Raw genomic sequence first — 27,364 nt, 5'->3', positions numbered from 1 at the left:
ACCAGTACTGACATCACAGAGGAGGGTGGTGTTAAGAGTCATCGAGAGCGACACCTTCCCAACGAAGGGATGTGCAGGATGTCCTACATGCTTGGTACTCTGGATCTTGTTGTTGGGCTTCAGCCAAGGTGTTGTAATCTAATCCCAGGTGAATGGCGGCCAATGTATTTCTTGACAGGGCATTGGCAATGAGATTAATTTTCCCAGGGACACGTTCAAGGATGTAATTCTATTCGTCCACAGAAGAGAGATGTCGGCGTTAATGGGCGGACCAGGCCTTGGACTGTCGAGTGAAAGCATGTGGTCTGTGTGAATGATGAAGGGCGAACCTTCCAAAAAGTGGCGAAAGTGACGGACAGCCAAGTGCACCGTCAGCAATTTGCGGTCAAAGGTTGAGTAGCCGGATTCCGCCTTGGACAGTTTTCTACTGAAGAAGGTCAATGGCCGGGGCGAGCTGTTGACCACCTGCTCGAGTAGTGAACCAATAGTGACATCACTGGCATCATTGGAGAGAAGGAGAGGTGCATGTGGCACGGGAAAAGTGAGAGCAACAGCGGTTGATAGGGGATTCTTTAAGTTGCAGTAGGATGCATCTTGAAGTGGACCGCATTCCAGGTCTTTTGGCTTTCCCTTGAGGGAGACGTATTGGTGGGGGGGGGGGAATAGTGGCGGTGACGGCTGGCAGGAAACGGTGATAGTAGTTGATCATGCCCAAGAATTCTTGCAGTGCTTGACGGTTGAGGGCGTGGGGAAGTTCTGAACTGTTGCTACCTTCTCGGGGAAGGGGTAGACCCAGGAGTGATGCTATGCCCTAAGAACAATACTTTGCTGGCACCAAAGGTATACCTGTCGTACCCTACTACGAGGCCATTCTGTTGTAAGCGGTCTAGCATGACGTATAAGTGATTGAGGTGTTCCTCTTTGGAGGAAGAGAAACAAGTATGTTGTCCACATAACATACACAGAAGGGGAGGTCCACTAAGATGCCATCCATGAGGCTTTGAAAAGTGGCCCTAGCATTATGAAGGCCAAAACAGGAGTAATTTTGGGTGTATGTACCAAAGGAGGGTGGTGATGGCAGTGTTTGGGATGTATTCTGGGTTCATTGGCACCTGATAATGCCCTATCAGGAGGTCGAGCATGGAGAAAGCCTGCTCTTTGGGCAAGTAGGTCATGTCAACGATGTTTGGAAGGGGGTAGTGATCTAGTTATGTCTGCATGTTTAAATGCCTGTAATCCCCAAACTGATACAGGGAGCCATCTTTCTTCAGGACAATGTGTAAGGGTAACAACCATGAGTTGGAGGCCTTTAGGCAAAAGCCCATTTCTTCCATATTTGAACATTTGTTTGGCGGCTGACAAATGATCCAATGCCAGATGCCTGAGTCTGCTAAACACTGGGGCCCCGTCACCTTGATATGGTGATAAATACCGTATTTGGCGGGAACCGTGGGCGTTTGGCGAAGTTCTGTACGGAAGATTTTAGGGTATGATGTGAGGAGGTGGGCTTAGGCATCCGTGGCTGCGCTGATGTGGAGAGCGAGGTCGAAGTGGGTGGGTTGAAGAGGTGTGGACAAGTAAGAATCTGCGTTGACTAGCTGTCGGTAAGCGACATTTACCAGGTGGTGGTAAAGTGAAAGGAAATCATGGTGAGGATTGGCAATGTGACGTCAGCAACGAGAACCTTCCAGTCATATTTGACGCTACCAAACGATAATGTTAGGTTCTCGTACACTGTAGATGGGTATAAAAGATTCATTGGCAGCCACCAGACGGACATCGGCAGATTTAGAAAACGGCTTTGGCAGCAGAGAATGGCAAGCACCCGTGTGTACCAAAAATTGCACGTCCTTACCTGCATCATGTAAAAAGGAAAGATAGTGACAGGGGGAGGCCACTGCCAGAAGTGATGGCCTTCTTACATTTTTTTGGCCCCTGATATCCGTTCGAACCTTTCTTCGCCGCAGCTCTGAATCTGGCGTGGTAGTAATATAACTACAGCCGATGAAGTGGCTGTAGAGGTTGTTGATTGGAGCATGAGCAAGTGGTGGGTAGTGGGCGGTTTTATCGCCGCTTTGGCACGTCTTGGGGTGTCCTACCACATTCACGTCAGCTTAAGTCGATGTTAAATAGTTGACCTCTTCATCAGGAGTGAAGGTGTTGATGGAGATCTTGAAGGTGTTGAAGTGGCTGTCCATAAGGGCATGGAATTTGGTCACCAAGTCCTTTATAGGCAAAATATCAACATTGGGTATGGCAGTGCGTACAGGTTCGGGGAAGCGTCGCACCCAAAGGGCTCGAAGTAGGTTCACCTCATGAGGAGAGCTTTCTGCGGCAGGTTGCAGGCAAGCGATATTGGTCATTTCCCAGAAGGCGAGCGATGCCTTTTGGTCCCCCAATGGTTGTTGATAGAGCTGAAAAAGTTTGGCTATCCAGGTGTCTGGCGATGGCGAGTACTGCTCCAGGAGGTATTTCTTAAGGGCGTCGTACGCTATTAGGGTGTCCTCTTACTATCAAAGCCAATCAAAGATTCCTAGGGAAGTGTCCTTGGGGATCGCTGCAAGAACATAGTCTGCTTTGGTGCTTGATTGAGTCACGCCCGTGATGCAAATCTGGACTTCAGCACGCTGGAACCTGGCAAACGCTTCTCCGCTGGCAAAGGGCGGCAGTTTCATTGAGGGGCGTGTGCTAAAGATGCAGGTTCGGTCAGCAGCATCTTCAAATAGTAGGGCACAGCAGTGACGGGCAGGCGGGAGGGAGCGGTCACTCTGCTGGTCACCAATGTGTGAGCCAGCAAGTTTACGTTACTGGAAGAAGACAAGAAAGGCGAACGGTCTCTTTTTAACTCGTTTCTTGCGCAGGGAATGATATCTCTTCCCCTAGGAGATTGGCTGCTCCCTACAATTTCTTGCGCAAGGAATGATATCTCTTCCACTAGAAGAGTGGCGGCTCCCTACAATAAACACAAGGAGATTCCAGAGAACATCGTTTGACACGGCAAAAAGAAGGGAAGAAAGGATGTGAATTGATATAACCCAACTTGTGAAAGTGCCACAAGGGCGACTATCATGGGCCGAGGAAAGACCGCATGACACCAGAGGCACTAACCATTGTTAACCAAAATTGTAGCAAAAATAATGATAAGCACTACTGTACTAGTTTCAGTGATAGAGAAAAAACAAAGTACAGTATTATAAGGGTGATTCAGTGTGGATGATGCAAGTCAAGATCATAGAGAAAAGAGGGAGTCTTATCGGAACAGCGACCAGGATAGAAGTGAAGCCTACCGTGCAACAGCAAATAACACAGCCAAGTAGTGGAGTTATTAGGAAACCAATTATGATGCAACCGAACCCTTTTCTTTTATTATTGTCTGGTCGTAGAAAACAGAACTAGGAGTTATCCATTTGAATAACACTGATGTTTGTATGCAAGTAGGAATAAACTGGAAATTTCTTATACTGTATTTAAGGGATAACATAGACATTCAAAGCTTTCAGAGAGGAAAGCAATATGAACATCTGGTGAGTTTAGAAATATTTTTTTTTTCTAGCTTTCGATATTATTACCTCTGCCAACGAAGTTTGAAGGTTATATTTTCACCCCTGTTTGTGTGTTTATGAACACCTTCCTGGCCATAATTTTAATCATACAGTAATGAAACTTGCAAGGATTAACTGGTAGATAAAAAGCTGGAAATGATTAAATTTTTGCAAGGTCAAACAAAAATGTCCAATTCACGTAATCGGCCAAAAGTTTGGACATCTTTGTCAGAGACACTTCAAACTTGGTTCATTTTTTAAGTGAATGAAAATCCATGCCAATTAATACACGTTAAGGTCAAAGGGTCAAAGCCAAGCAAAAGATTGAGAAAAAAGCTGCCGCGGTGGAGGTCTGGTCTTTTTTAAGTTTTTTTTTTTTTGAAAGGTTTTTTTTTTATTTCACAGCAGAATTTTGAATTTTATATTCGGTACTTCTCAAGAATTACTATAAGTTGTAAAATGTCCCTATTGGTCCTGGGAAATGAACTTCTTCCCTAATTACAATGCATTTGTTTTATGATTTCCCAGTATTCAAACTTTTTTCTTTTCTTTCAGGAGTCTCGTGTGGATCGGGTTAATAGCTGGAAAGACTTTCAAAAAGGGAAATCGGCTAAGAAATTTAAAGGATTTAAACCCCCTAAGCATAAGGCTGAAGCAAGAGATTAATTGAAAACTCATTTACATAAACCTCAAGACTAAAAGTCTCTAAATTTATTATAAGCTAAGAACCTCCTGAAGGCCTCTTATTTCTTTATCTCTGTTGGCTAATATTATAATCATTGATGTCAATATTCATGTTTTATTTCTTTTTTCCTTTTTATCTTCTAGGCTGTCACAACCTCCTGAAATATTCATTGCCAATATTCTGTGAGTTACTCAACCATTATATTCAGGACTGTTCTCTATTTCAACCAATGCATTCAGACTAAAGAATAGTTTCTTTCTTTGGTTTAAAAAAGTTATAGTGTCGTAGGACATTTTTAAAAATATTTATACAATAAAGAAAATAATCCCTACCATGTCCGTGTTCTCCATTTTATCTATGCTGGTGGTGTTAAAAATAGTTTTTATACAAATGGAGAATTTATTTGTTGAACAAACTGGTAAGTAAAATGTTTTTAATATTTGAGTACTGTACATTGTATGTTTAAAACTTGCATATCTATGAAATTGTGAATCATTAAAATGGGTAAGATCTGTTTATATTAATCTTAATTTTTTTTTGTAGAGATATGGGAATGAATTATTTTTATAAGGCTTATTGTGTTTGGTAGGATCATATACATATGGTACTGTGTATAGTAAAATAAAAAATACTGTGCATCTTTAATTTAGCAAGGGTCACAAATTACTGACCTTTTCTTGATTTTATCTTGCTTAAATAACTGTGCACTTGGAGAACGATATAATTTGAAGCTTTCTATTTATTTGATCAAAACATATTGTCTAATTATTTACAGTACTGTACAGTAAATTCAACATTCACAAAGTCACTAATATGCAGCCATTTTATACTGGAAATTGGCAAAAGAAATATGAATAAATTGTCAAAAAAGAAAGACCTTGAGATTACTATCCATTTTATCACAGCCAAAGGTAATGCCTCACACCTTACACCCCCTCCCCCACCCTGACTTCTGATTTTAAAAAGGAAATTGTCCTCAAAATCTTTAACAGAAATAAAAAATTCCATTTTTAAGCAAGTGATTTTAGGTTAGCAAAGAAGTTATCAGATTATCAGAAATTTTATATAAATTTTATCCATGATTTGAACCTACCATAGTTTAAAGAAATTTCACAGAAAACTTCAAACTAACAATAAAAAATAACAATTAATTAAATAACTTTTACCTAAAAATTATTTTCATAACTAGTAAAAAAGTGAATCTACACAATATTCACCAATCCTAAAGATAAAGATACAGTATTGCCTTTTTCTCAGCCTAGTTGTGGTCCAGACTGGGAATGATTTCATTAATATTCTTTCAACCAAATAAAATATTGTTCCATGACTAAATACAAACCCTTCGCCATTTATAGGGATATTACTTTTGGTGAAGCTGTAAGACAAGCTATGAGATTTTAGCGAGGGATAACCAACCCAACCGCTAGTTAGAGGGAGGGGTGGGAGCTAGCTGGCTACCCGCTCAATCACACACCTGGGCTGAACACCCACTTTGCTTTCTGGCTCGGTAAAGGACGGACGTTGCCAGTCTCTCCCGCCGTTAAGACTTCCCATTTGAATGTTTTACAGTTGATTATGTTTTTCTTATTCTTAAACTTGGTTTTGTTTTATATATATATGAAAACACACTTGTAATATTTTTATATATATTTAAGTTTTTATTACAGTTGCTGTTTCTGTGACAGCGTGGTGCGGACTTGGCTTCCATGGCAGGGGGGTCATTGTGTTGAAACTCCTTCTCCCATACTTTCCCTATCTCCCTCCTTACGTGGATGGTCGACAGATCCTCTGCGGGGGAATACCTTTCCCGTTCGTGGGTTAGATTTCATTCCACAATTATTTTTTCACTAATTAAATTGAAATGATAACTTGGTATTCTTGCGGGGATCGGCCAATGACCTGTCTTAGCCGGCGGAGGGAGTGCACAGTCTTTTAGCTTGTCTGCTCCCCCTTAGGGAACCCCCTTCTGCTGGAGGGTTGAGTTTTCTCCCGAGTAGTCTTGTTTTGTCAGCGGATTAATGATTTTGAATCCTTTTTTACAGTTTTTATGTCGCCGTTCTCCTCACGATGATGACGGCCAGCGAAGGGACTGCACAGTCCTTATGTTTCTGTTCTCTCGGGGGACACCGTTCCTGTCCGCAGGTTAGGCAATCCTCCCAAGAGTTTTTTTCATAATTTTTATATTTCCTCAAATAGCGATGCCATTCTTCATTCGGCTAAATCCGTCGACATAGAAGAGCAAAGATGTTAGTTCCTCTGGAATCTGCTGTACCTGTCCCGTCAGTCCTGCCCTGAAGGGAGCTCCCTACCTGTGGGAGCTCCTGATCAGCTTGCTGGTTATGACCTTTTCCTTACGAGGACGAGATCTCTGCCATAAGTGGTACAGTCTCTATTTCACTTTTCTGCTACTCCATTCCTCATGCTCAAGCGTAGGAACGAGGGCTGTGACATACTGGGTTCCTTTGGGTGTTCCAGTTGGGGGATCCCTAGGGGGTGAACCAAGGAACTAGCCTTGGCTATGTTTCTCAGGTAGTGCTTGATGATGACCTTCTACTTGGACAAGGCTTGTTGATGGGAAGCAGAGAATGTTACCAGGAGGTCCGCCTCCAGGGGTTGGAAAATTTTCTCCTCCGAGGGAGAGTTAACCTCCCTGGGTGATGTGCTGCTCTCCCTTCTTAGGGAGAGCTTCCTTTCATCAGCTGTTAGCAACCTTTTCAGGGAGAAATACTGAGAGCTCGATGAAGATCAGCAGTTGCTATCTCGTCACCAAAGACCACGTTTCTCCCCCTGGGGCTGAGGGAAAGCAAAGTCCAAGGCAAGTTCCTCCTTCGGGTGGACATCTCTCTCATCCACGAGAGATTAATTCGTGACCAGCATGCGAATTACGCCTAAACTAGGTTTGGGGAAAGTATAGTCCTAGGCAATGTCCTCCTTCAGGAGAACATTCCTCTCCTTCGCAAAAGAAAGCTTGAGATCAACTTTTTGTGATAGAGCAGACTCCCTCTCTGGAGGAACCTGCTAGACATACCCTTTTGGGGGTTCGACAGGTGGGGGAGTTTCTGACCCCTTGTCACCTTAGGCTTTCTCCCCCACCCCCTGGTAAGGACGCGCCTATTTGAACCTTTAGGGTCTCGTCTCATGGTTTCCTCGATTCTTCTGACTGTTACGCTGAGCCTTCGGGCTCTCGTGACCATTACAATGGGCCTTTGGGCTCTCGTGAACCTGGGTCTCTGGGTCCACGTTACGCGGAACCTTCGGGTTATCGTGACACAGAGCCTTCGGGTTCTCGTCACGCTGAGCCTTTGGGCTCTTGTGACCCTGAGCCTGCAGACTCACTGTACATTTTGCCTCAGGGCTTTCATAAACCAAAACCTCTGGAGACTCGGTGTAATAACATGAGCAGTACTGGCTACCTTGGTTTACCAATCTGTATCACACTTACTCGTCCAACACCTACTGGATTGGTGGTAGTTGGAGGACAAGATCCTCCCCCCCCCCTTCACAGCAGAGGCATGCAACCAGTTGTACGTCTTGACATCAACTTCAAGATGTTTTTGAATTATCTAGTAGCCAAAAAAGTCCTGACCTTGTTGGGCTCCCTGACTGTGGACCTGTTCGTGACAGCCCTGAAATTCAGGTTCCTGCTCTACTCCTCCCTAGTCCCGGATCCCCAGGCTCTATGACATGGTGCATTCCAACAATGGTGGGACAACATCGATGTTTACTCTTTACCCCCTTTCATTCTGATGAGAAAGGTCCTCAACAAAGTCGGAATAAGCGAGAATTTATCAATAACTCTGATAGCTCCGCTATGGCATCACGCAGAGTGGTTATTGGACCTTCCGCAGCTCCTGACAGAATTTCTAAGTGAACTTTTTCCACGATACAATCTACTCTAATAACCACATACCAACAGCTTTCACAAAGCCGTAGCTTCTCTTCGACTTTACACCTGAAGACTGTGCGGGATCTCCTCACTTAGAGAGGCTTTTAACAATGAGTTGCGGAAAGGATGTCTGGACTCCTCAGACGCTCTTCAGCGTTAGTCTACCAGGCTAAGTGGTCTGTTTTCTGTGGTTGGTGTCATGGAAGGGGTATCACTCCCCTTGATGCCTCTATTCCTACAATAGCGGATTTCCTTGTACACCTTCGGGAAGAAATGGTGCTCTCGGTTTCGGAAGTCAAAGGCTACTACTCAGCCATGAGTCTCACCTTTAATCTGAAGGGAGATGATATTTCCTCCTTGTTGGAACTTTCTCTTCTCATACGAAGTTATGAGATGATTAGTCTCCAGTTGAAGGTTAAACCACCTCCTTGAAACATGGTTCGAGTCCTTCAGTCTCTGAAGGTAGCTCCCTACGAACCATTACGCCAGGCAACAGATCGCCACCTTACTCTGAAGACTGTGTTCCTAATCGCTTACGCCTCAGTCAAAAGAGTCAATGAACTGCATGGTCTATCAGACGACATTTCCCATTCAAGGGGATGGAGAGAGGTAATTCTCAGCTTCATCCCCGAGTTTATTGCCAAGACCCAAAAATCCGGGGGGTAGAGGATCCTAAATTCTGATCCTTTAAGATCGAGAGTCTTCATTCTGTAACCAAAGACCGAGACCAACTGGTACGTCCCTGGTGTTAAAAAAAGAACTACTCTGTGGCGTAGGTACTCCAAACGGGCGTGTGGAAGCATCACATGACCTTTACCGCTCACTACCTGCAAGACGTACCCCACAGGAACACGGATACGTTTTCCATTGGTCCTGTGGTGGCTGCACAAGTGGTCTAAACACCTCAAGCTCCTTGATGGACAAGTAGCAGAGGGTTGAGAGCTGAGGTTACCCGGGTTAGTCTAGGGTGAATGAGCAGAATTATTGGCTTCTTTCTTTCCTTCACCTTTTCCCCCTCTGGGCCTCTGTGGAATCAGTTCCACAGTACTCAGCACAGCTTACCTCACCTCTCTACGGGTAAGGTCCACTTCCCTTATGTAACCTAAATATAAAAATAATAATACTTACTGTGCCCCCAATATCTCTTGTGATGGGGCTATTGGGTAAAGTCTCAGTACTCTCAGATCCCTATGAATCAAGATCCTATTACTAGACCAGCCACATTGCTAGTATCACAAACACACAGGTTGCGCAGGCCTCTGCACGGCAATTTTAGCAAGGTGCAGGGTTCCTACTGCCTACAATCTATATCGTAGGGGAGAGAACCACGGGTCAAATGCCAAGATCCAGTTGGCATGGACTTCCTCCCTCCTAAGAGCTAAGTCATCCCTATGAATAGCCAAGGGTTTGTATTTATTGATAGAACAAATGACTAATTTAGAAGTCCTAATGATACAAACCTGGAGCTATTTATACAAATTGACCCGCCAGCTCTGTCCCGCAAGAAAGTTCTGCCTAAAAGCAAAGTGGGTGCTCAGCCCAGGTATGTGAATGAGCGGGTAGCTGGCTACCCGCTCCCATCCTTCCCGCTAACTAGCAGTTGGGGTGCTTACCCCTCGCTAAAATCTCATGGCTCGTCTTTCAGCTTCGCCGAATGTAATATACCCTATAAATAGCTCCAGGTTTGTATCATTAGGAAAAATACAAATTACTTCCAAATTTGCATTTTTTTTTTTTTTTTTTTTTTTTTAAATAGGGGATATTCCATATTCTCAGTTTATGTTACCCTATACCTAAGGTAGGCTACTTCAACAAAATAAAAGCTTGTAAATTTATGATAATAAATATCAAAGTATTAGCATTTTAGATATAATATTATAGTGTAAAATATTATCATTACAGGACTGTACTGTATCATTTGCTTACCTTTATTATTACCATATCTTGGGCCATGAAATTTTGTCAACTCATAGGGTCACCTATTATCCTTCTATAATTCTCCATCCTTGGGGGTGCTGGGAACCTAATGCCCATGGATAAAAAGGCATACTGTACAATATAACATATATAACGTGTACTTGACTGTAAAGTTTATTTTTTATCTACAGTATCTAATTCTACATTAGTTTTAAACCAACTGTATTTAGTTTAATTTAGATTTTTATGATAACCCTATTGCCTTTACCTCAGACTGCATATATTATGGTGCAATTCATTTCTAGACAGTAACAATATGTAGAACATTTAGTTTAGCACTACATGCTCTTGGTTACTTTGATTAAAGCTACAGAATTGTACCAGTACCATATATTTCCTACTTTCCTGTACAAGGTGGTGCTAGTTTTGTTATAGATATTACACAAAACTTGTATATTTGTGTGTTGCAAGGTTTTAGTTTGGGTTTATGAAGTACTGTATTTCTCAATGCAAAGTTGAATTTTTTTTTTTGTCCATGATTTTAGATTTTCAGAAAAAAAAATGTTTGATTTTCATCAACTATGAAATAACCCTCAGGTTAAGAACAGCTGCAATAATTATTATTAAAATTTGAATATTCATAATCATTGTTAAACAGCAGTAAAATTGTTTTTACCAAAAATAATTTTGAAATATAAAAATGATCTTATGAATGAAAACCGGCTCCTTTGAGATTATTCATTTTCATGATTGGTAATTAGTTCTATTATGGCGAGTTCACTATTAAACAGTCAAAACTCATTGATGATAAATCATATTTGTAGTAATGTATCTGTCTCAAAGATAGTGTTCCCCTTTTAATCATTGATTAATGAAAGCAGTCTATTTTTCTTAGTTTTTTTTTCTTCAAGCTTCAAGTTTAGGTGTTTTATAATGGTAATACTAATATATCTTGTTTTGAAGTGGAGCATTAAGCAAGGATTTATATAAATGCACTTATCTATTTATATGCATTTAGCACTTGACTTTCAAATGTAGGCCCAGAAGAATATAAAATTGTTTTAAAACAAAGCTGTTGTTAGCATAGTGAAGCAACCCTGTTATTGCGAAATGCGAATTACACAGATTTATAGTTGGTATCCTTAAAAAAATCATGGTTAATAGTTTAACTAAATGTTCAAAATTTATTGCTCAAATCTTATTAAAAACTAGGCATCCAGTGAAATAGTGGAAACATTTTTCCTTCTTCATGAATTTAATCTGACACTATCAAAACCATTTCAAGAACTATTTTAATACTTTGATGGACATGAATAATAACCATCTTTGGCTTCTGATGTAAAAAAAAAAAAAGTTTCATCCACACAAGTTCTCACTATATCTCTGGATGTCCCCATAGTTATCAATGCATCCTTATGTGCTTTTGGTCTTCTATATTGTACAATAATTTTTAACCTAATTTTGTTGTAACAAAATATCTTAAACCTGTTTGCCATGTTCAACTACTGTATAGTTGCACTGCAAAGTAATATGCTCATTTCTCTTAATTATCCTATATCAGTTTCCTTAAAAGTGTATTTTCTCAAACTTTTCTGCGTATTTACTAAATACATATAAATCTAACACTCAAGTCATATGATAGGTAAAGTTTCTTAGATTTACTTTTGTGCCATACATTACTTTTCTGTTATTGAAATAGTGTTCTGCAGTTGTAACAGTATGGTTTTGCACTGTCTTTAGTTTCTGTGAATACTATTACAGTATTTCTTTGCAATACAGTATTCCTTTAAAAGACAATAATGATAAGATATATATTTTGAGGATGATATTCAATTTACCATAGTTTTTATATGAAATGGAATATGGAATTTAAGCTCAAAGCCAAGCACTGGAAGCCAAGAAAGTATTCAGTGCTGTAGTGAAATGAAATTATGAATAAAACGAACTAGTTAAATTTCTTTTTCTGGGCTCAACATGTGTCGCTCCGTGAAATTCTCCTTAAAGCACCATTTCAAAGGTATAAATACTGTTAAATATACCAGAGAAAAAAGTTGCATGGAATGCCAGGAATATACCCAGCTCGCTCACCCCTAAAGGGTGTCGGTATTAAAACTGGGGCGAGTGATACCACTACCAGAGGTCCCTTTCCAGTTAGACTTCTCCCTCCACAAAATCCCCCGTTATTACGAGGTGTCGTTCACTACAGCTACCCCCCCCCCCCCCCCCCCCCCACCACCACCACCACCAATCCTTCTCCCATCATTCCTTGTTAGCACCCGTGAACGTTCGGACGTGTTTTTTGTAGCTCTGTGTTATTTTGTGTTTTTGAAGATGTAATCAGGCATTTTGGAGATCCCTACAGCCAAGTTGAGTATTATATTTGTCTGTTTGGGATTTCTAGGTAGCGACACACGTTCATTTAATAATCTTGTTGGTTTTTCTCTCAGCCGCTTTGTTGACGTTCCCTTACGGGTGTGTATGCGGCCTTTTGGTGTCACTTCCTCGGGATCTCTGTTTTGTAAGACTTTCTATTAGTTCCTTATACTAATTGTAGTCTTATTTTTGTGTTATGGACATCTAATTCAATGTTTTAGCATGATTTTATCTTTTATTTAGGCTATTTGGGCAGTGTTAGTTAGCGGCTTCGGTCGGGAGCCTTTCATGCAAGAATTCATGGTTTTTTGAGTTTTTTTACGGGGAATAGGAACACGTTTTGACTAATTTTAGTCCTTCCTGTCGAGATCGGTATTTTACCCGATTTTGAAGGACTAGTTTTTGTTTAAAATGCTATAGTTTCCTCTCCAAGTCGGCAACTACCCGATTTTGGAAGGTTTTGCTATTATTCCTTTAACGCCGTGTTCCTTTTTTCCCCCATTTTACTCAATATGCAGATTTAGCCTATTTAATTGAATTTCATTATATTTTATTGTTTTCCACATCTGCCATTATATATTTCTTTTGTTTGCGTGCTTCGCATCAGGTCTTCCTTTGTGTTTCGGAGGGTAGTACCCCCCCTCTCCAATCACAGTGGTCACTTGATTTCGAGCCAGTCTCCTCCCCCTTAGTGTCCTCTACCCTTTTACGCCTTTCGCCTCTCCCTACATAGGGAGGTAGGCTTGGGTGCTTTAAGGAGCATTTCACTGGGCGACACAGGTTCCTCGCCCAGAAATAGATTTTTCCTTCGTCAAAATCCCTTAATTAAAAAATAAAATTTGAATGAGAAATAAAATGTTTAAAATAAGACTGCAAATAAATATGCATGTAATCAACTAAAAAATTTCAAAATAAATAAAATTAAAACAAATCAATTTCATTATAAAAGGCAATGTCATGTAGATAGCCCATAACATCACCAGGATTGACATGGGACCTAGTTATGTCTTCTGTATTCTTGTTGAAAAGTCCTCGTCAATACAGTATTGAGTTTCCTACAATGCACTATTACATGTTTGTCAGTGAGGAAATAATCACCCTGCAATGCACTAGCACATGTTTGACTGAGGAAAAAAATCACCCTGCAATGCACTAACACATGATTGACAGTGAGAAAAATCTCCCTGCAATGCACTAGCACTTGTTTGACACAGGAAAAAATCACCCTGCAATGCACTAGCATATTTTTGACAGTGTGGAGAAAAGCACTGCATGTAGACTAGTACAAGTCCCCCTCAAAGAGAAATGAGTGTCAAGCAGGTGTGATCCTCTGTCGTGACAGTATAACTTTAGTCTTCCAGTTGTGAGGTATTGGGGAACTATGGACCAGAATTTAATAAACTTTTGCTTATTTTGTTCTTTATTCAACTATCTACACATACTATACATACAATCACTTAAACTCAATTGTTTTACCTTAAATATTAATCTCAACACTTACATCAATAAAAAACCACTGAATATTTACCGTAGTCAATGAAGCTAATTAATGTAACCAATTCTCAATCAATTAAAACTTTAATACTAAATTCAATAACCCTCAGTTTTGATTAACTTATTCTAAATCTAATTCATAATTACAAATAGACACTAAAACCATTCACCAAATCATATAAATATTCATCATAGCATCACAAGAAAACCATACACCAAATCATATAAATATTCATCATAGCATCACAAGAATGTTTTATACGATGTAAAAATTTTTATTACACAAATTTTACTGTACAGAAAATACATAGAAACTATATATCATAAGACATCACTCAGTTCAAATCACAAAGATCCATGCAGGTATCTTCCTTCTAATATACAGTAGAGCTGTTAAACAAAGCAGAACTGCTGCACACTGCATTCATACGGCAAACATTTAAAAGAGTCAATGTAAATGTCTGCACATAACTCCACCAATTTCCTTCACCTCTGACTGACCCAAACACTAAACTTCCTGGTGTATTCTGGCAATATGCAAAAGGTCCAGAGTCCATTCTAGTCATATACATCACAAGGTCATCTGAAGCTTCCCCAATACCATTGCACACGTACACAAGTCCAAAAACCAATGAACTCGGTTGCCATATAGGCCACCTTCAGTATCAGCAGGTCATGCAATAGATGACAGAATTGTGGAAAACAATGAAATGAGAGGCAAACAAAAATAAACTAAAACACCATTCTAAATTGGGTGACAAGATCAATAGTTTGTCCAAGGTCAACAGTGGAGAAGAACAATGTGCTTGCCATTTATCCGTAATGCATGTTCAAATAACTGTTTTCTTATCAGTATACAGGATATGGTGAAATAAGTCTATAGGTCTTGCTTCTTGGTCACTAAAATCATTACCTGGGACACCTTCATGAACAGAAATGGACTAATTTAAATTTTGAGGCGAGCCTACATAACAATTTCTGAATTTCCTGAACAATTGAATGTCTTTAGTTTTATTGTTTAATTGAAGTCAGAGTACTGCCACATCAGGAGCTTTGCCATGTGATCTGGCTATGGTAGTCACCTTTGCTGAGAAAGTAGATCATTGTTTGATAGTTTACCACAAAGGAGCTATCATGATTGAAAACTACACAATCAACTCCATTAGATATTTTAGAACTATCACTACAATTTCACAGAATCTGAGTATTTTTTATTGTTTAAAAAATTGCATCTTCTCTTTCTGGTTGGATATTTACTTCTTGTTTGCTGCACACTAGTGGTTCTGGAGTAAACTAAGGAGTTATCTTGGGATGCATCCACTCAGTCGAACAGTGTCTGTTAAACACCAATTGTTACCAGTTAATAATTGGAAGTAGAAGGAAGCACTGATGACGTCAATATCACGCGCCCAGGGCTATGTCAGGCAGTACCTATGTTCAAAAGTCTGAGCTTCGGACACTCCAGAAGGAAACGATGGACGGAGTTAATACTTGTTTTTGGATGAACTTTAGCTGTTAGTTGATTAGGTTTAACCCACCCTATAAAAATGGCTAGCTTTAATTCAGTTATGGTGAAAAGCTGCCATTGGTATAGAAGAGAGGTTAAGTTGCTAATCGAACTGTAAATAGCAAAACCCATCCTCATGAAACGTCAGCACTGATGTTTACAAAGATAAATAAACGTATAGCGGCAATGAATAACATCAGAACTTAAGAGAAGTGGATCGTCTGTTATTAGTTTAAAGTCAAAGAAAATAGAATCCATTCAGGTTCAATACAGAAGGGAGAAGTATGCAAACTGAAGAAATAAAGATGTAGGTCGTCGATACATTAGACATTTACACCAATGATATGTGATAAAATCTGTTTCAATTATAGCCATCCAGGTCTCACATATGCCTGAAGAAGTGTTTGATCATGAGGAAAGTACATACTATAATCATCTCTATGAGAACATGAGAAAGAAAGAAAAATGAACATTTTATCTTTAGCCCTGGTACAATTTAAATTTAGATAATAGCACAGAATACGAAGTATGACCAGTATCCAACATTAGCTATTTCTTGGAATAATGAAGGCTATACATAATACGTTAATAACAATTACATCATTTTACTGAAGAGTTATTCCATGTCAGGCATATGTAATGCTATGATGCCTCCAGATGTACTTCTGGAGAAATGCTGCTTCTCATACATGTGTCCTGCTCAGTGATAGAAGGTTTTACTGTACCTTCTCCAGTACAATGTAGAAAATGTTTTGGCCCATTTGTATAGTTTCTACTGTCAGATTCATAATGAATTTGAGGTTCCTTTAAAATGGTTGAATGGCTTCTTTTCATTTCGTCTTTGTAACCAGTCCCTCCATGCACCATTTCTTTGCACTCAGAAGGGGAAGGATTAATCATGCTGCATAATACAATTTTTTTTTTGTGTAAAATGAATACTACTTGTGTCGTCAGCAGACATCAGCTTTGAACATTGTTTGCCAGTTTTTGCCTAGTGAATGGAGTAGAAACCATGGTAGATAACTGTATCTGCTACCACTGTTTGTTACCATATTAAATTTCTCATTTCACTGCTTATGACGTTATTCTCGTTTGCTTTATGATACTGTATGGTAACAGCATTTGTCTGACAGACACTTCGACCGTGTGGATGCACCCTAAGGGTAGTAAATCTCCTTTATTTTTTGAATTTTGACTGACGCATTATCAACTGCTGCACTGAGCCACACAGAAAAATGTACCGGGTTCCTGTTATTCTTAAATTGGTCTAGATTACAGTAATTTGTTTTAAAACATTTACAGCTGGATTGGCTGTTGAACCTCCAAAATTCACATATCACAATTTGTATCTAACTCCTCATAAAGTAAATATAAGCGAAGCTCATCAGTGTCAAAATTTAAACTTTCAACAGGTGATGTTTTGAAGGCTCCAGAGCAGATCCTTGGGCCAGAAAAATCTGACAAAACGCCTGACGTCTAGAGCTGCAGAGCACAGGTCTACAGTAATCCCTCGGCTATTAAGGGTCTTCTGTTCCAAACACCCCAGCAATAGCTGAGAAATTGTTTAGTAGATACAGAAATGTACAGTATTTTTTTCATTCTAAAAAATTTTCATATTTTTTATTTTCATAAATTTAAGCCTTTGTAAACCCTCCTAACACTTATATATCCATTATACACTCTCAAAACATTTTTAAGCTAAAACTTACTTTTACTGTACTATAGATATCCTTCCTCAGATGTAAATGAAGAATTCAAACTGGAATACTCATTAACTTATGAAATACTCGGCCAGGCTACGCCATTAACCAAACTATATGTCCATTTACTATGGCCAAAAAGTACAGTTGTATTTAAAATAAACAGGATTTTAATAACACTGATGTTTCACTTGACTGCATCCAATAATAATGATTGATATTAACATAGTATTGTACAGTATTATGAAATAAAAACAGTGAATATACATCTTTTCCATTGTTTACATTCTTCAAGATTAACCTGTATCATCTGCTATTTACAAATTAGCTGATTAAGGCAAACTGCAAATTTTCCTCTTGCTAAAAGAGACGGAACTATAATTCTTCTGGTAGTTTTTCTGCAATTTGGTTTCCATTTTCATAAACCAAAGTATGTATAATGTAATAATATATCAGTCATATTCTATTTAACGTGGTTCATAGCAACTACGGTACTATCATATGAAAATTGAAATGCAACCAAAACGACTAATTTTCGTTTGGCTGTTTATAGCTGTATGCCTCAATATGATACTTTTATCATTCATTCTCTTTTGCTTTTTTAAGTTATTGAACTAGAAGTTAGGATGAAGAAGTGAAGAAAAAGAGGTTAGTTTACTATAATTTGGTCTCTAAAAAGGAACTCGTATGATACACGAGATACAGTACATGATAAATCCTTATTTATGGGTGTAATATAGGGCTTGCACGATATTTGAGTTTGCTTGTGTTACTGTAATTTATTTTAATAATCTTCATGCCCAAAAATGACAAAGTTCGATGTAATTCATATTCTTCCTAACTATACAAACCTGAAGTTCTCTACTAGGAGTAAATTTAGAGTGAGCTGGTGTTCACAACTATAATAAAAAGGTGACAGTTAACCTCCCGACCAGTAGGAGAGACTCCCGCTCAGCCTGTACACTCAACCACTTTTGATTGCAGGCAGGACTTATGTGGGGAAGGTGATTGCGGGATAAGTATGTATAAAGAACTTCAGGTTTGTATAGTTAGGAAAAATACAAATTACTTCCAAATTTGTTATCTATCACGAATACAAACCCTCGTTCTTTACATAGAGACACCGAAAGATGGGAGGAAGTCCATTCAACTGGCTGAACACTTACCTGGAATTGACACATCCGAGTAGAGAAATCATGGGATGTAAATCCTAACACATCGTGAACCTATTTGTTTGATAATACCAGAGGTCAATGGCCTGAGCAGTAATGGTCAGTGAGCAGGAAACCACTATATAATTAAAAGTTTCGAGTATTATATGGTTTAACTTAGACACACTGAAACTCATGAAACCAATAACCCCTCACTAGGAGAACGGGGACGTGACAAAGTGTATACATGGGAACGATAGAAATAATCAGGCAACTTAGCAAAAGAAGGGGATTGCTTGCAGTCGATAAAAACCAGTTTGCAGGGTTCTTGAAACTGTGGCCCACAGGAGGAGAAGATGAAGAAAGGGACAGTCATTCCTTTACATTTATCCCAGGCTGAGACTGAAATCTCTGCTCTTGACCAACTGCTTATTGTCCTGTAAGGAGCAACAAATGCCTCACTGTTAGAGATACTAAACAGTTGTCACAATACGGTTAATGTTGGCCCTTCAGCAGAAACTCGTGTGTCAACCGAGTGTGACCAATACGGAGACGACAAAGAGACGTCTCCCATTTTCGGGGCATCATGTTATACCTCCAAGGTGATATGACATTTGTTACTTCTCTCATTTTATTGTCATCTAGACTATCCCAGTCCTGTTGCCATTTATTGCAAACCAATTTCTTGATGTAGGGTACGAAATCATTACACGGAATGGGATACCTTCTTGGCAGCAACTCGGATGCAGCATTCTTTGCCAGTGAATCTGCCTTCTCATTCCCAGACACACCTACATGTGCTGGAACCCAACAAAATCGAACCATTATACCTCTCCGTCCAATAATAAAAAGCCATTCTAAAATCTTTAAAACTAGAGGGTTACTAGAATTAAAAACTTTTCGCTTGGACACTCCTTGCATCACTAAAAAATGTTATTTTCATTATAAGATAAATTTTTTAACATACCCGGTAGTTATACAGTATATATAGCTATACGTCCCTGACGTCCGGCAGAAATTTCAAAACTCGTGGCAATCGCAGATTGGGTAGCCAGGTGTACCACCTGCACGCCCCTAGCGAGGTATCCGGAACCATTCCATGATTCCTCAGATCTTCCATGCCTCTAGTCTCTAGAGGGGAGGAGGGTGGGAATTTAATTATACAGTATATAACTACTGGGTAAGTATGTTCAAAAATTTATTTTATAATGAAAATAACATTTTTAAACATAAGACTTACCCGGTAGTTATATATATAGCTGATTAACACCTTTGGTGGCGGGTTATAGACAGCCAACATTATTGGGATTTTACTTAAGAGTTAATAAACCAGCTTAAGGGTTCGTACCTGATAAGGAAGCTGACTTCGATGAATTCCTTCATTATATCCGCTTTCCTTATGAGATCCAGCGATCCACCCAGGGGGCTGAAGACCTCTAGGAGCTGTCAAACCGGTCTAAAAACCTATATGCGACAGGACCTCCTCCAATACCCTTGTTCCGGGGTGCTCTCAAGGAACAAAATGACCACCTGACTAAAGTCAATGATTGTGGAAGACTGTCGCAATCTCCACGAACAACCATAAAAATACAAAAGTTCCAAGAGAAGAAAAGGGTATTAGGATTATGGGAATGTAGTGGTGGATCCTTCCCCCACTACTGCACTCGTTGCTACGAATGGTCCCAGAGTGAAGCAGTCCTCATAAAGAGTCTGGACACGTTTAAAATAATGTGAAGCGAACATAGATTTACTCCTCCAAAAGGTTGTGTCCATAATACTCTGCAACGATTTATTCTGCCTGAAGGCCACCAAAGTTGCTACAGTTCTAACCTCATGCGTCTGACTTGAAAACTCTTGCGGTCTGCCTTACTGCAATGTGCATGAGTTTCTCTTATTAAGAGTCTGATGAAGAATGAAAGTGCATTCTTCGACCTCTGTAACGAGGGCTTCTAGACCGAGCATCAAAAAGCTTCTGTCTTGCCTCGCAACTTTTCCATTCAGTCCAGGAAGAACTTCAGGGCTCTTACTGGACACAGGACCCTTCTCCAACTCCTCGCCAACCACATCCGAAAGGTTCAGAAACTCAAAAGCCAAGGGCCAAGGTTGAGAAGAGCGTTTATTCTTGGCAAGAAAGCCTAACTGCAATGAGCCGATAGCTTTGTGTCTCGAGAAAACCAACCTTTTAACTGTAAGCATGGATCCCATGTACTCTTTTAGCTGTCGCCAGACTGACCAAAATTAGAGTCTTCATCGTGAGGTCCCTAAATGAAGCTGAATGCAAGGACTCATACCTGTCACTCTTAATGAACTTCAGGACTAAATCCAGATTCCAAGCTGGTGAATCCTGGAACTATTGCTTTGATGTTTCAAACGATTTGAGAAGTTCCTGTAGGTCTTCAACATTAGAAAGGTCCAAGTGTTGGCCTGAATACGGTTGCTAACATACTCTTGTATCCCTTGATGGTAGAGGATGAAAAAATTAAGTTTCCTTCGAAGATATAAGAGGAAGTCAGCAATCTGAGTTATAGAGGTACTGGATGAGGAAACAGAGTTGACTCTGCACCACTCTCTAAAAACTTCCCACTTGGACTGGTAAACCTAGACAGTACACGTCCTTCTTACTCTAGCAATAGCCCTAGCTGCTTCCTTTGAAAACCTCCAGCTTTTGTGAGTTTTCCTATAATCTGAAGACAGTTAGATGAAGAGCTTGGAGATTGTTGATGGTATCTTTCCAAGTGGAGTTGTTTGAGTAGAACTACTCTTAATAAAAAGCTTCTTGGAGTGTTTACCATCCATTCCAGAACCTCTGTTAACCACTCTCTTGAGGGCCAAAAAAGTGGGCCACTAGAGTCAATCTGGTCCCTTCATGTGACCCAAACTTTTTGCATTACTTAGTAATGAATTTTAAACGGTGGAAAGCGTACATGTCCATGTCACGAGCTGTTCGACGTTCGACGTAGCGTTCTGCTTGATGCTCGACATCGCGTCCCGCTTGACGCTCGACGTCACGTTAAAGCAGGATGCTCGACGTCACGTCCTGCTGGATGCTCGACGTCACGTTAACAGGACGCTCGACATCACGTCTGGCTGCTTGACTCCTTTGGTTAAAGCGGCTGAAACACGCCATTTAACAATGGAGTTGTAAAGACGTTCGTCATCAAGAACTTCTCGACTAGAAGCCTTACGACGCTTGGCGTCCAGGTGTGAAGCTACCTGACGCTCAGGGTCCAGGCGTGCTACTCTCTTGTTGTCCGCAGGCAGATAAACTTGCACGAGCGAAGAGTTTCTGTGGTATATCTTGAAGCATATCAAAATTAGGGTCCACTTGTTGTGTACAGGAGACGTCACATCTACCACACGCTCGCTTTATACGCCGTTTAAAGAGCGCGCAGAGCGTCCAGAGGACGAGAACTAGACTGATGGAGGAGGAGGAGCATGAACCTAGGTCAAGCCAGGCTCAGACAATTGTCCTGCAACTGGGAGAGTTGGACATTTCTTGACAGTTGCTGACATCCTTAAAGGACACTTAGCAGGAGAGCTTTCTTCGGTAGAATGAAAAACGCGCAGGACTGCTCCAAAGCCTACAACCAGAAGCTTGCGGTGTCATGATGATAGGACGCTGATTGACCATGTCCACCTTCCTCTTCAGAGGTCTGGAAGCTTGACACCAGCCTCGTCTGGGCGCTGCGTTATCCGAAGATGACGAAAAAACTTTTCCCTCACCTTTCCTATGATGAAGGTGAGCGTCCTGGAAAGCGTCAAAAGTCTGTACAAGCGGGCCTTGGAGTGTGAAGATAATTCTTCCAGTTAATATTTTTTCTCTGCATATTTTCAGTTATATCGCCTGGTAAAACTATGTTCCAACGCTAGACGCTCGCGGTCATTAAGATCGGAACTAAGACGTTCGCGATCTCAACGTTCGGCTCGACTGGTGTACTGTAATAACAACATCCAAGTCTTGATGCTCGATGTCACGTCTAACTGCTTGCGTTAAGTCCAACTGCTAGACGCTAGACGCCATGCAACTGCTTGACGCTCGGCGCCATGTGACTCTCGGAACAATGACGTTCGCGGTTTAGACGCTCGCGACTAAATGCTCGCGATTTAAATGCTCGTGACTAAATGCTCGCGATTTAAATGCTCGCGATTTAGATGCTCGGAACTATGCTTGAAACTCGGCGTTACGTCCAACTGCTAGACACTCGACGTCACGTAACTGCTTGACGCTCGACGTCCTGTAAAATGCTTGACACTCGACGTCAAGTCCAACTGCAGGACGCTTGACGCCATGCAACTGCTTGACGTTCGGCGCCATGTGACTCTCGGAACAATGGCGCTCGCGATTCAGACGCTCGGAACTATGACGTTCGCGTCTAGAACATTCGCTCATCCAACAAGAGAGACAAAGAAGTTGCACTCAGTTCCAAACATCGTGTCAAACTCTTACAGCATCGTTAGTAGTGCTGAACGCTTGAATTCCTACAGGAAGCTCGACGTCCTACAGGAAGCTCGATGACGTCATGCTGGAAGCTCGATGACGTCATGCTGGAAGCTCGATGACGTCACGCTTGTCATCCAATGACTTCTTGCTGGAAGCTCGATAACTTCACGCTCGGTGTTACGTGTCATGATTTCCAGGTACTCAACGCTTGGCGTGATGTCGTCCATTCCTTAACGCTAGCTATTTGTTTAGAAGGAAGTGAATCATGTAAGACACCAGATCTGTCAGTGAGCTGAGTTAACCGATGGTGAAGATAACACCTTTACCTCGCCTTACCAACGGCGAGGGCGAGCATCCTGGGAAGCGACAACAGGAATGCTCGAGGGGATGTCTGCTTGAGCGCTAACGCCTCTCGTTTCCTTTCGCTGATCAACATTCTTTCTCCCAGGAGTTGGGGAGCTTGGAAGAGGTCTAAGGCTAGGATAACGACAGGTTCAAGCAGACGCACCCTTCACTGCACTAATTAGCACTGAAAATTGCACTTTTTAATATTCTTTCACATAAGACCAAAGGAAAGACATATAAGCCTTTTACCTTGTAAAAAGAAAGTACTTTAAATGTAAAATATTAATTAGACTTGCCCACTGCAAGAGATATTAATCTTCTGCCAAGGGCTTGAATGAGAATTCAATAGGTTCTTTGATTAATATTAGAAATACCAATATCGAAAACAAAAATAAATAACTATGCAAAGTAATTTGTGAGACTGTATCGATTGTCTGAGAACAACGTAGCGTAACTTTAACTGTACGCTAGTTTATTTGAACTCTGAAAATAGATAGATGATTCTCTAAATAAAGTATACTACAGTGAACCCTCGCTACTTCGCGGTTCGACCATCGCGGATTCACCACTTCGCGGGTTTTTTCCATAACCCATATATATATACATATCGCGGATTTTCCGGAAATTTCGAAAATACCGCGAAATCTGAAGACCCCCAAATACGATATTTCGTTACCTGTAATTCCATTAATACTGTAATTAGTAATATCTGCTCTTACTGATTGTTCATTGCATTATGTATGATATATAATTCAGCACAGAAAGAAATAAAACACGAAAAGAGAATGTGATCATACGATAATACAGTACTGTATACAGTGCGTAGTAAAATTAAATCGAACATGAAACGCAAATCAGATGCAGTCATACCATATTAGAATGGTGTAAGGCTGCTGATGGCTACTACTGTACTACAAATGTAATGGATGTGCTTCTTTTCCATGAATCTTTTGTATGTATACGTACATAGTACTGCATCCAATAATATTCTTTGTTGCAAAAATCACATTTCGAATAAGCGTACGAGAGAGAGAGAGAGAGATAGAGAGAGAGAGAGAGAGAGAGAGAGAGAGAGAGACACACATCCTACAAAAGAATAAAATAGCATACGTAAAGCTATTATTATTATTGTTATTATTATTATTATTGTTGTTGTTGTTAATAAAATTATTATTGTTATTATTATTATCATTATTATTATTATTATTACTGTATTATTATCATTATTTATTATTATTATTATTAATACTGTACGTACGGTATACGCGGGGTATCTTGTACTTTGAGTTGGTAACCTACGCATCATATAAGACGGGTTGTGATTGGTTCAAGCGCTGATAGATGACGAATCAGAACTCAAGTTTTGTTATCTAGCCTGTAATTGGTGTTTTGCCCACATCTCCAACCCGCAGTATCTAGGTTCTCGCGGGCCCGGGTCATCCACTTTCTCTTATGCCGTATCGCTGAGTAGACGTTCTTAAGTTTGTGAAGTTTAATCTGTGCTGTGTGCGACTGTTTTAAGTTGAACTTTTTGTTGAACTTTCTGTTAAATCCTACTGTACAATGCCTCCCAAGCGTTCTGCTTCTACTAAGGCTGGTAGTGAGCCTAAACGCCACCGAAGGATGATGACGATTGCTGAGAAGATGACGCTTCTCGATATGTTGAAAGACGGTAGAAGCTACGCGGCCGCAGCGCGCCATTTTGGAATCAACGAATCTACTGTTCGCTATATCAAGAAGGACGAGGCGAACATTAGAAAGACGGCTGCAATCACCTTTAGCAGATCAGCGAAGCGAGTCGTTACAACGCGTAATAAAACGATCGTACGCATGGAAGGTGCTTTAGCTGTGTGGATTGCCGACTGCCGGAAGAACATAGCCTTGGATACGAACACCATCCGAACAAAGGCTTTGAGCTTGTATGAGAATTTTGCTGCAAAGGAACCTCAAGACGACGACGGCAACCATGCTGGAGATGATGATGATGCAGATGAACCTCAACCAGGGACATCCACTGATTCCCAGCCTCAGAAACAACGTTTTTCCGCCAGCAAAGGATGGTTCGCGAAGTTTCAGAAACGCTTCGCCCTGAAAAGCGTTTCCCTGCATGGCGAGGCTGCTTCGGCTGACACTGCCGCTGCTGAAACTTACGCGAACCAGACATTCAAGAATATTATCACCGAAGGTGGATACAAGCCGGAACAAGTGTTTAATATGGATGAGACCGGCTTGTTTTGGAAGAGAATGCCGTCGCGAACTTTCCTGTTCAAAGAGGAAGCCAAAGCCTCTGGCTTTAAAGCATTCAAGGATCGCGTTACCCTCGTGATGTGTGGCAATGCTGCTGGATTTTTGCTAAAGCCGGGGCTTATTTATAAGTCGAAAAATCCTCGCGCTTTGAAAAATAAGAATAAGAATCTCCTTCCCTTGTACTGGATGCATAATCCAAAAGCATGGATTACAAAGATGCTGACCTCCAACTGGTTCCACCAGTGTTTCATCCCGCAAGTCAGCAAATATCTCGCAGAGAAGGGCTTGCCATTCAAGATCCTTCTCCTTATGGATAACGCTGGTGGACACGCAACTGATCTGTCGCATGAGGGCATTCAGGTTGAGTTCCTGCCACCCAACACCACGTCATTAATTCAACCGATGGACCAGGGGGTTATCAGGGCGTTCAAGGCCCTCTACACGAAGAATACCTTGGCAGACCTCGTTGCGTGTGTGGATGCTGCCCAAGATGATGAGGATGAAGATTTTAACTTGAAGGCGTACTGGCGGCAGTACACCATAGCCACGTGCCTGCAGAATATTCAGAAGGCACTGCAAGAGATGAAACCTGCAACCGTGAATGCGAGCTGGAAGAAGTTGTGGCCCCAGATTGTTTACGACGACGAGGGATTTACTCCGTCTGAAATCCAACACTCTGCAATACGCAAATCTGTGCAGTTGGCTGCGATAATTGGAGGTGACGGGTTTGGCGACATGACGACTGAAGACGTCGACGAGTTGTTGGACTGCCATTCCCAGCCGCTAACTGACGCAGACCTAGAAGACCTGACGAAATCGGCAAGTGAAGAAGAGAGTGAAACACAGGAAGAGACCCAAGAAAATGTTGAAGAAACGGGCTTAACATTAGAACGGCTTGCCAAGGCCTACAACCATGCGAAGGAGTTGAAAGAAATGTTGCAAGAGTGGGACGAGGATATGGTTCGGTCTATGCAATTCTGCAACAAGATCGATGAAGACATGACTCCCTACAGGATGCTCTTATATCGAAAAAAGAAGCAGCGGCAACAACTTCCGATCACAATGTTCTTCCAGCCTCACAAAAAAGAGCCAGTTCCTCCTGCTACTACGCCTTCGGAAGAAATTGAAGAAGTAGAAGAGGTGTACCAGGAAAAGACACCTCTGTCTGAAGAGACGTAAAATACTATCATTAGCTTCACAGTAGAACACATCATCAGCTTCATCATCATCATTTCTACTGTGCAGCAAATTCATCGCCATCATCATTCAAGTTTTTCCAAGTTTTTCTTGAACTTTTTTCGTGGTGAGTACAGTAAAAATCTTTATTTTTTACTTTAATATTCTAACATTTTAATATTTGTGCCTGTTTTATAGTTTAGTACTGTATGCATTAAGTTAAAGGGAAGGTTTTAAAAGTCTACATGTTGTAACCTATCATATTTTTTTTGTTTAAAATTTACATTTACGTACGTAAAACAATCTCTCTCTCTCTCTCTCTCTCTCTCTCTCTCTCTCTCTCTCTCTCTCTCTCTCTCTTTCTCTCGTAAATTGTTTTCCTGCTTTGCTACGTACAATATGTACAGTACTGTATGATTTTATATAGATACGGTAAATTATATTTGTGGTAACATATTTTGTAAATGCTTTTACTGTAAATACTGTATCATTATTTATCACTTTCATCATGCGCGTTAAATGCCTTGTTTGTTCTGAGTGTGGTTGTTTACTGAGCGTACAGTACTTTATGACGCCGTCGTTTCAGGCGGCGTCATAAAGAAAAACATTTCATTTGGAAGTCCTAAGAAAAATTAAGTAAAACATTGGTAATAACAAAATCAACATACTGTATAATCAATATAATCGATGCAAAAACTAACCTATACATATATGTGTACACTAAATGAGTTTGTTTCTTCATTATGATCAGAGATGAATTTAAACAAAACATTGGTTGCCATTTTTTATCGTGCTTTTTAGGTGTTTAGGAAACGCATGATATAAAATCGCCTTTAATATTTGTGCCTGTTTTAGTTTAGGGTGCTGTAGTACATGCATTAAGTGTTCTGTACATTAAAG

The 27,364-nt window shown here is 40.5% G+C and overlaps 1 protein-coding gene and 1 long non-coding RNA gene across 3 annotated transcripts in view; one reads left to right on the top strand and one right to left on the bottom strand.

The window, feature by feature from the left end:
* LOC137628277 (dnaJ homolog subfamily C member 8) overlaps nucleotides 1–5,101 on the top strand; it is a 274,911-nt gene extending 269,810 nt beyond the window's left edge. Inside the window, exon 6 of the mRNA XM_068359443.1 lies at nucleotides 4,098–5,101. Coding sequence (XP_068215544.1) covers nucleotides 4,098–4,208 — 111 coding nt within the window. The 3' untranslated portion in view covers nucleotides 4,209–5,101. The remainder of the gene's footprint in view (nucleotides 1–4,097) is intronic.
* Nucleotides 1–27,364, bottom strand: part of LOC137628288 (uncharacterized) — a 361,246-nt gene that overhangs the window by 151,372 nt on the left and 182,510 nt on the right. The window contains exon 3 of one of the 2 annotated variants that reach the window (XR_011041327.1): nucleotides 9,188–10,136. The exons of the other annotated variant lie outside the window; for it this stretch is intronic. This is a non-coding gene — a long non-coding RNA (uncharacterized lncRNA). Of the gene's footprint in view, nucleotides 1–9,187; nucleotides 10,137–27,364 lie in introns of those variants that run through there. 2 annotated transcript variants of the gene reach the window in all.

This window comes from Palaemon carinicauda, chromosome 2 (genome assembly GCF_036898095.1).
Source record: "Palaemon carinicauda isolate YSFRI2023 chromosome 2, ASM3689809v2, whole genome shotgun sequence".
Taxonomy (NCBI): domain Eukaryota; kingdom Metazoa; phylum Arthropoda; class Malacostraca; order Decapoda; family Palaemonidae; genus Palaemon; species Palaemon carinicauda.
This window is presented reverse-complemented; position numbering and strand designations above follow the sequence as displayed.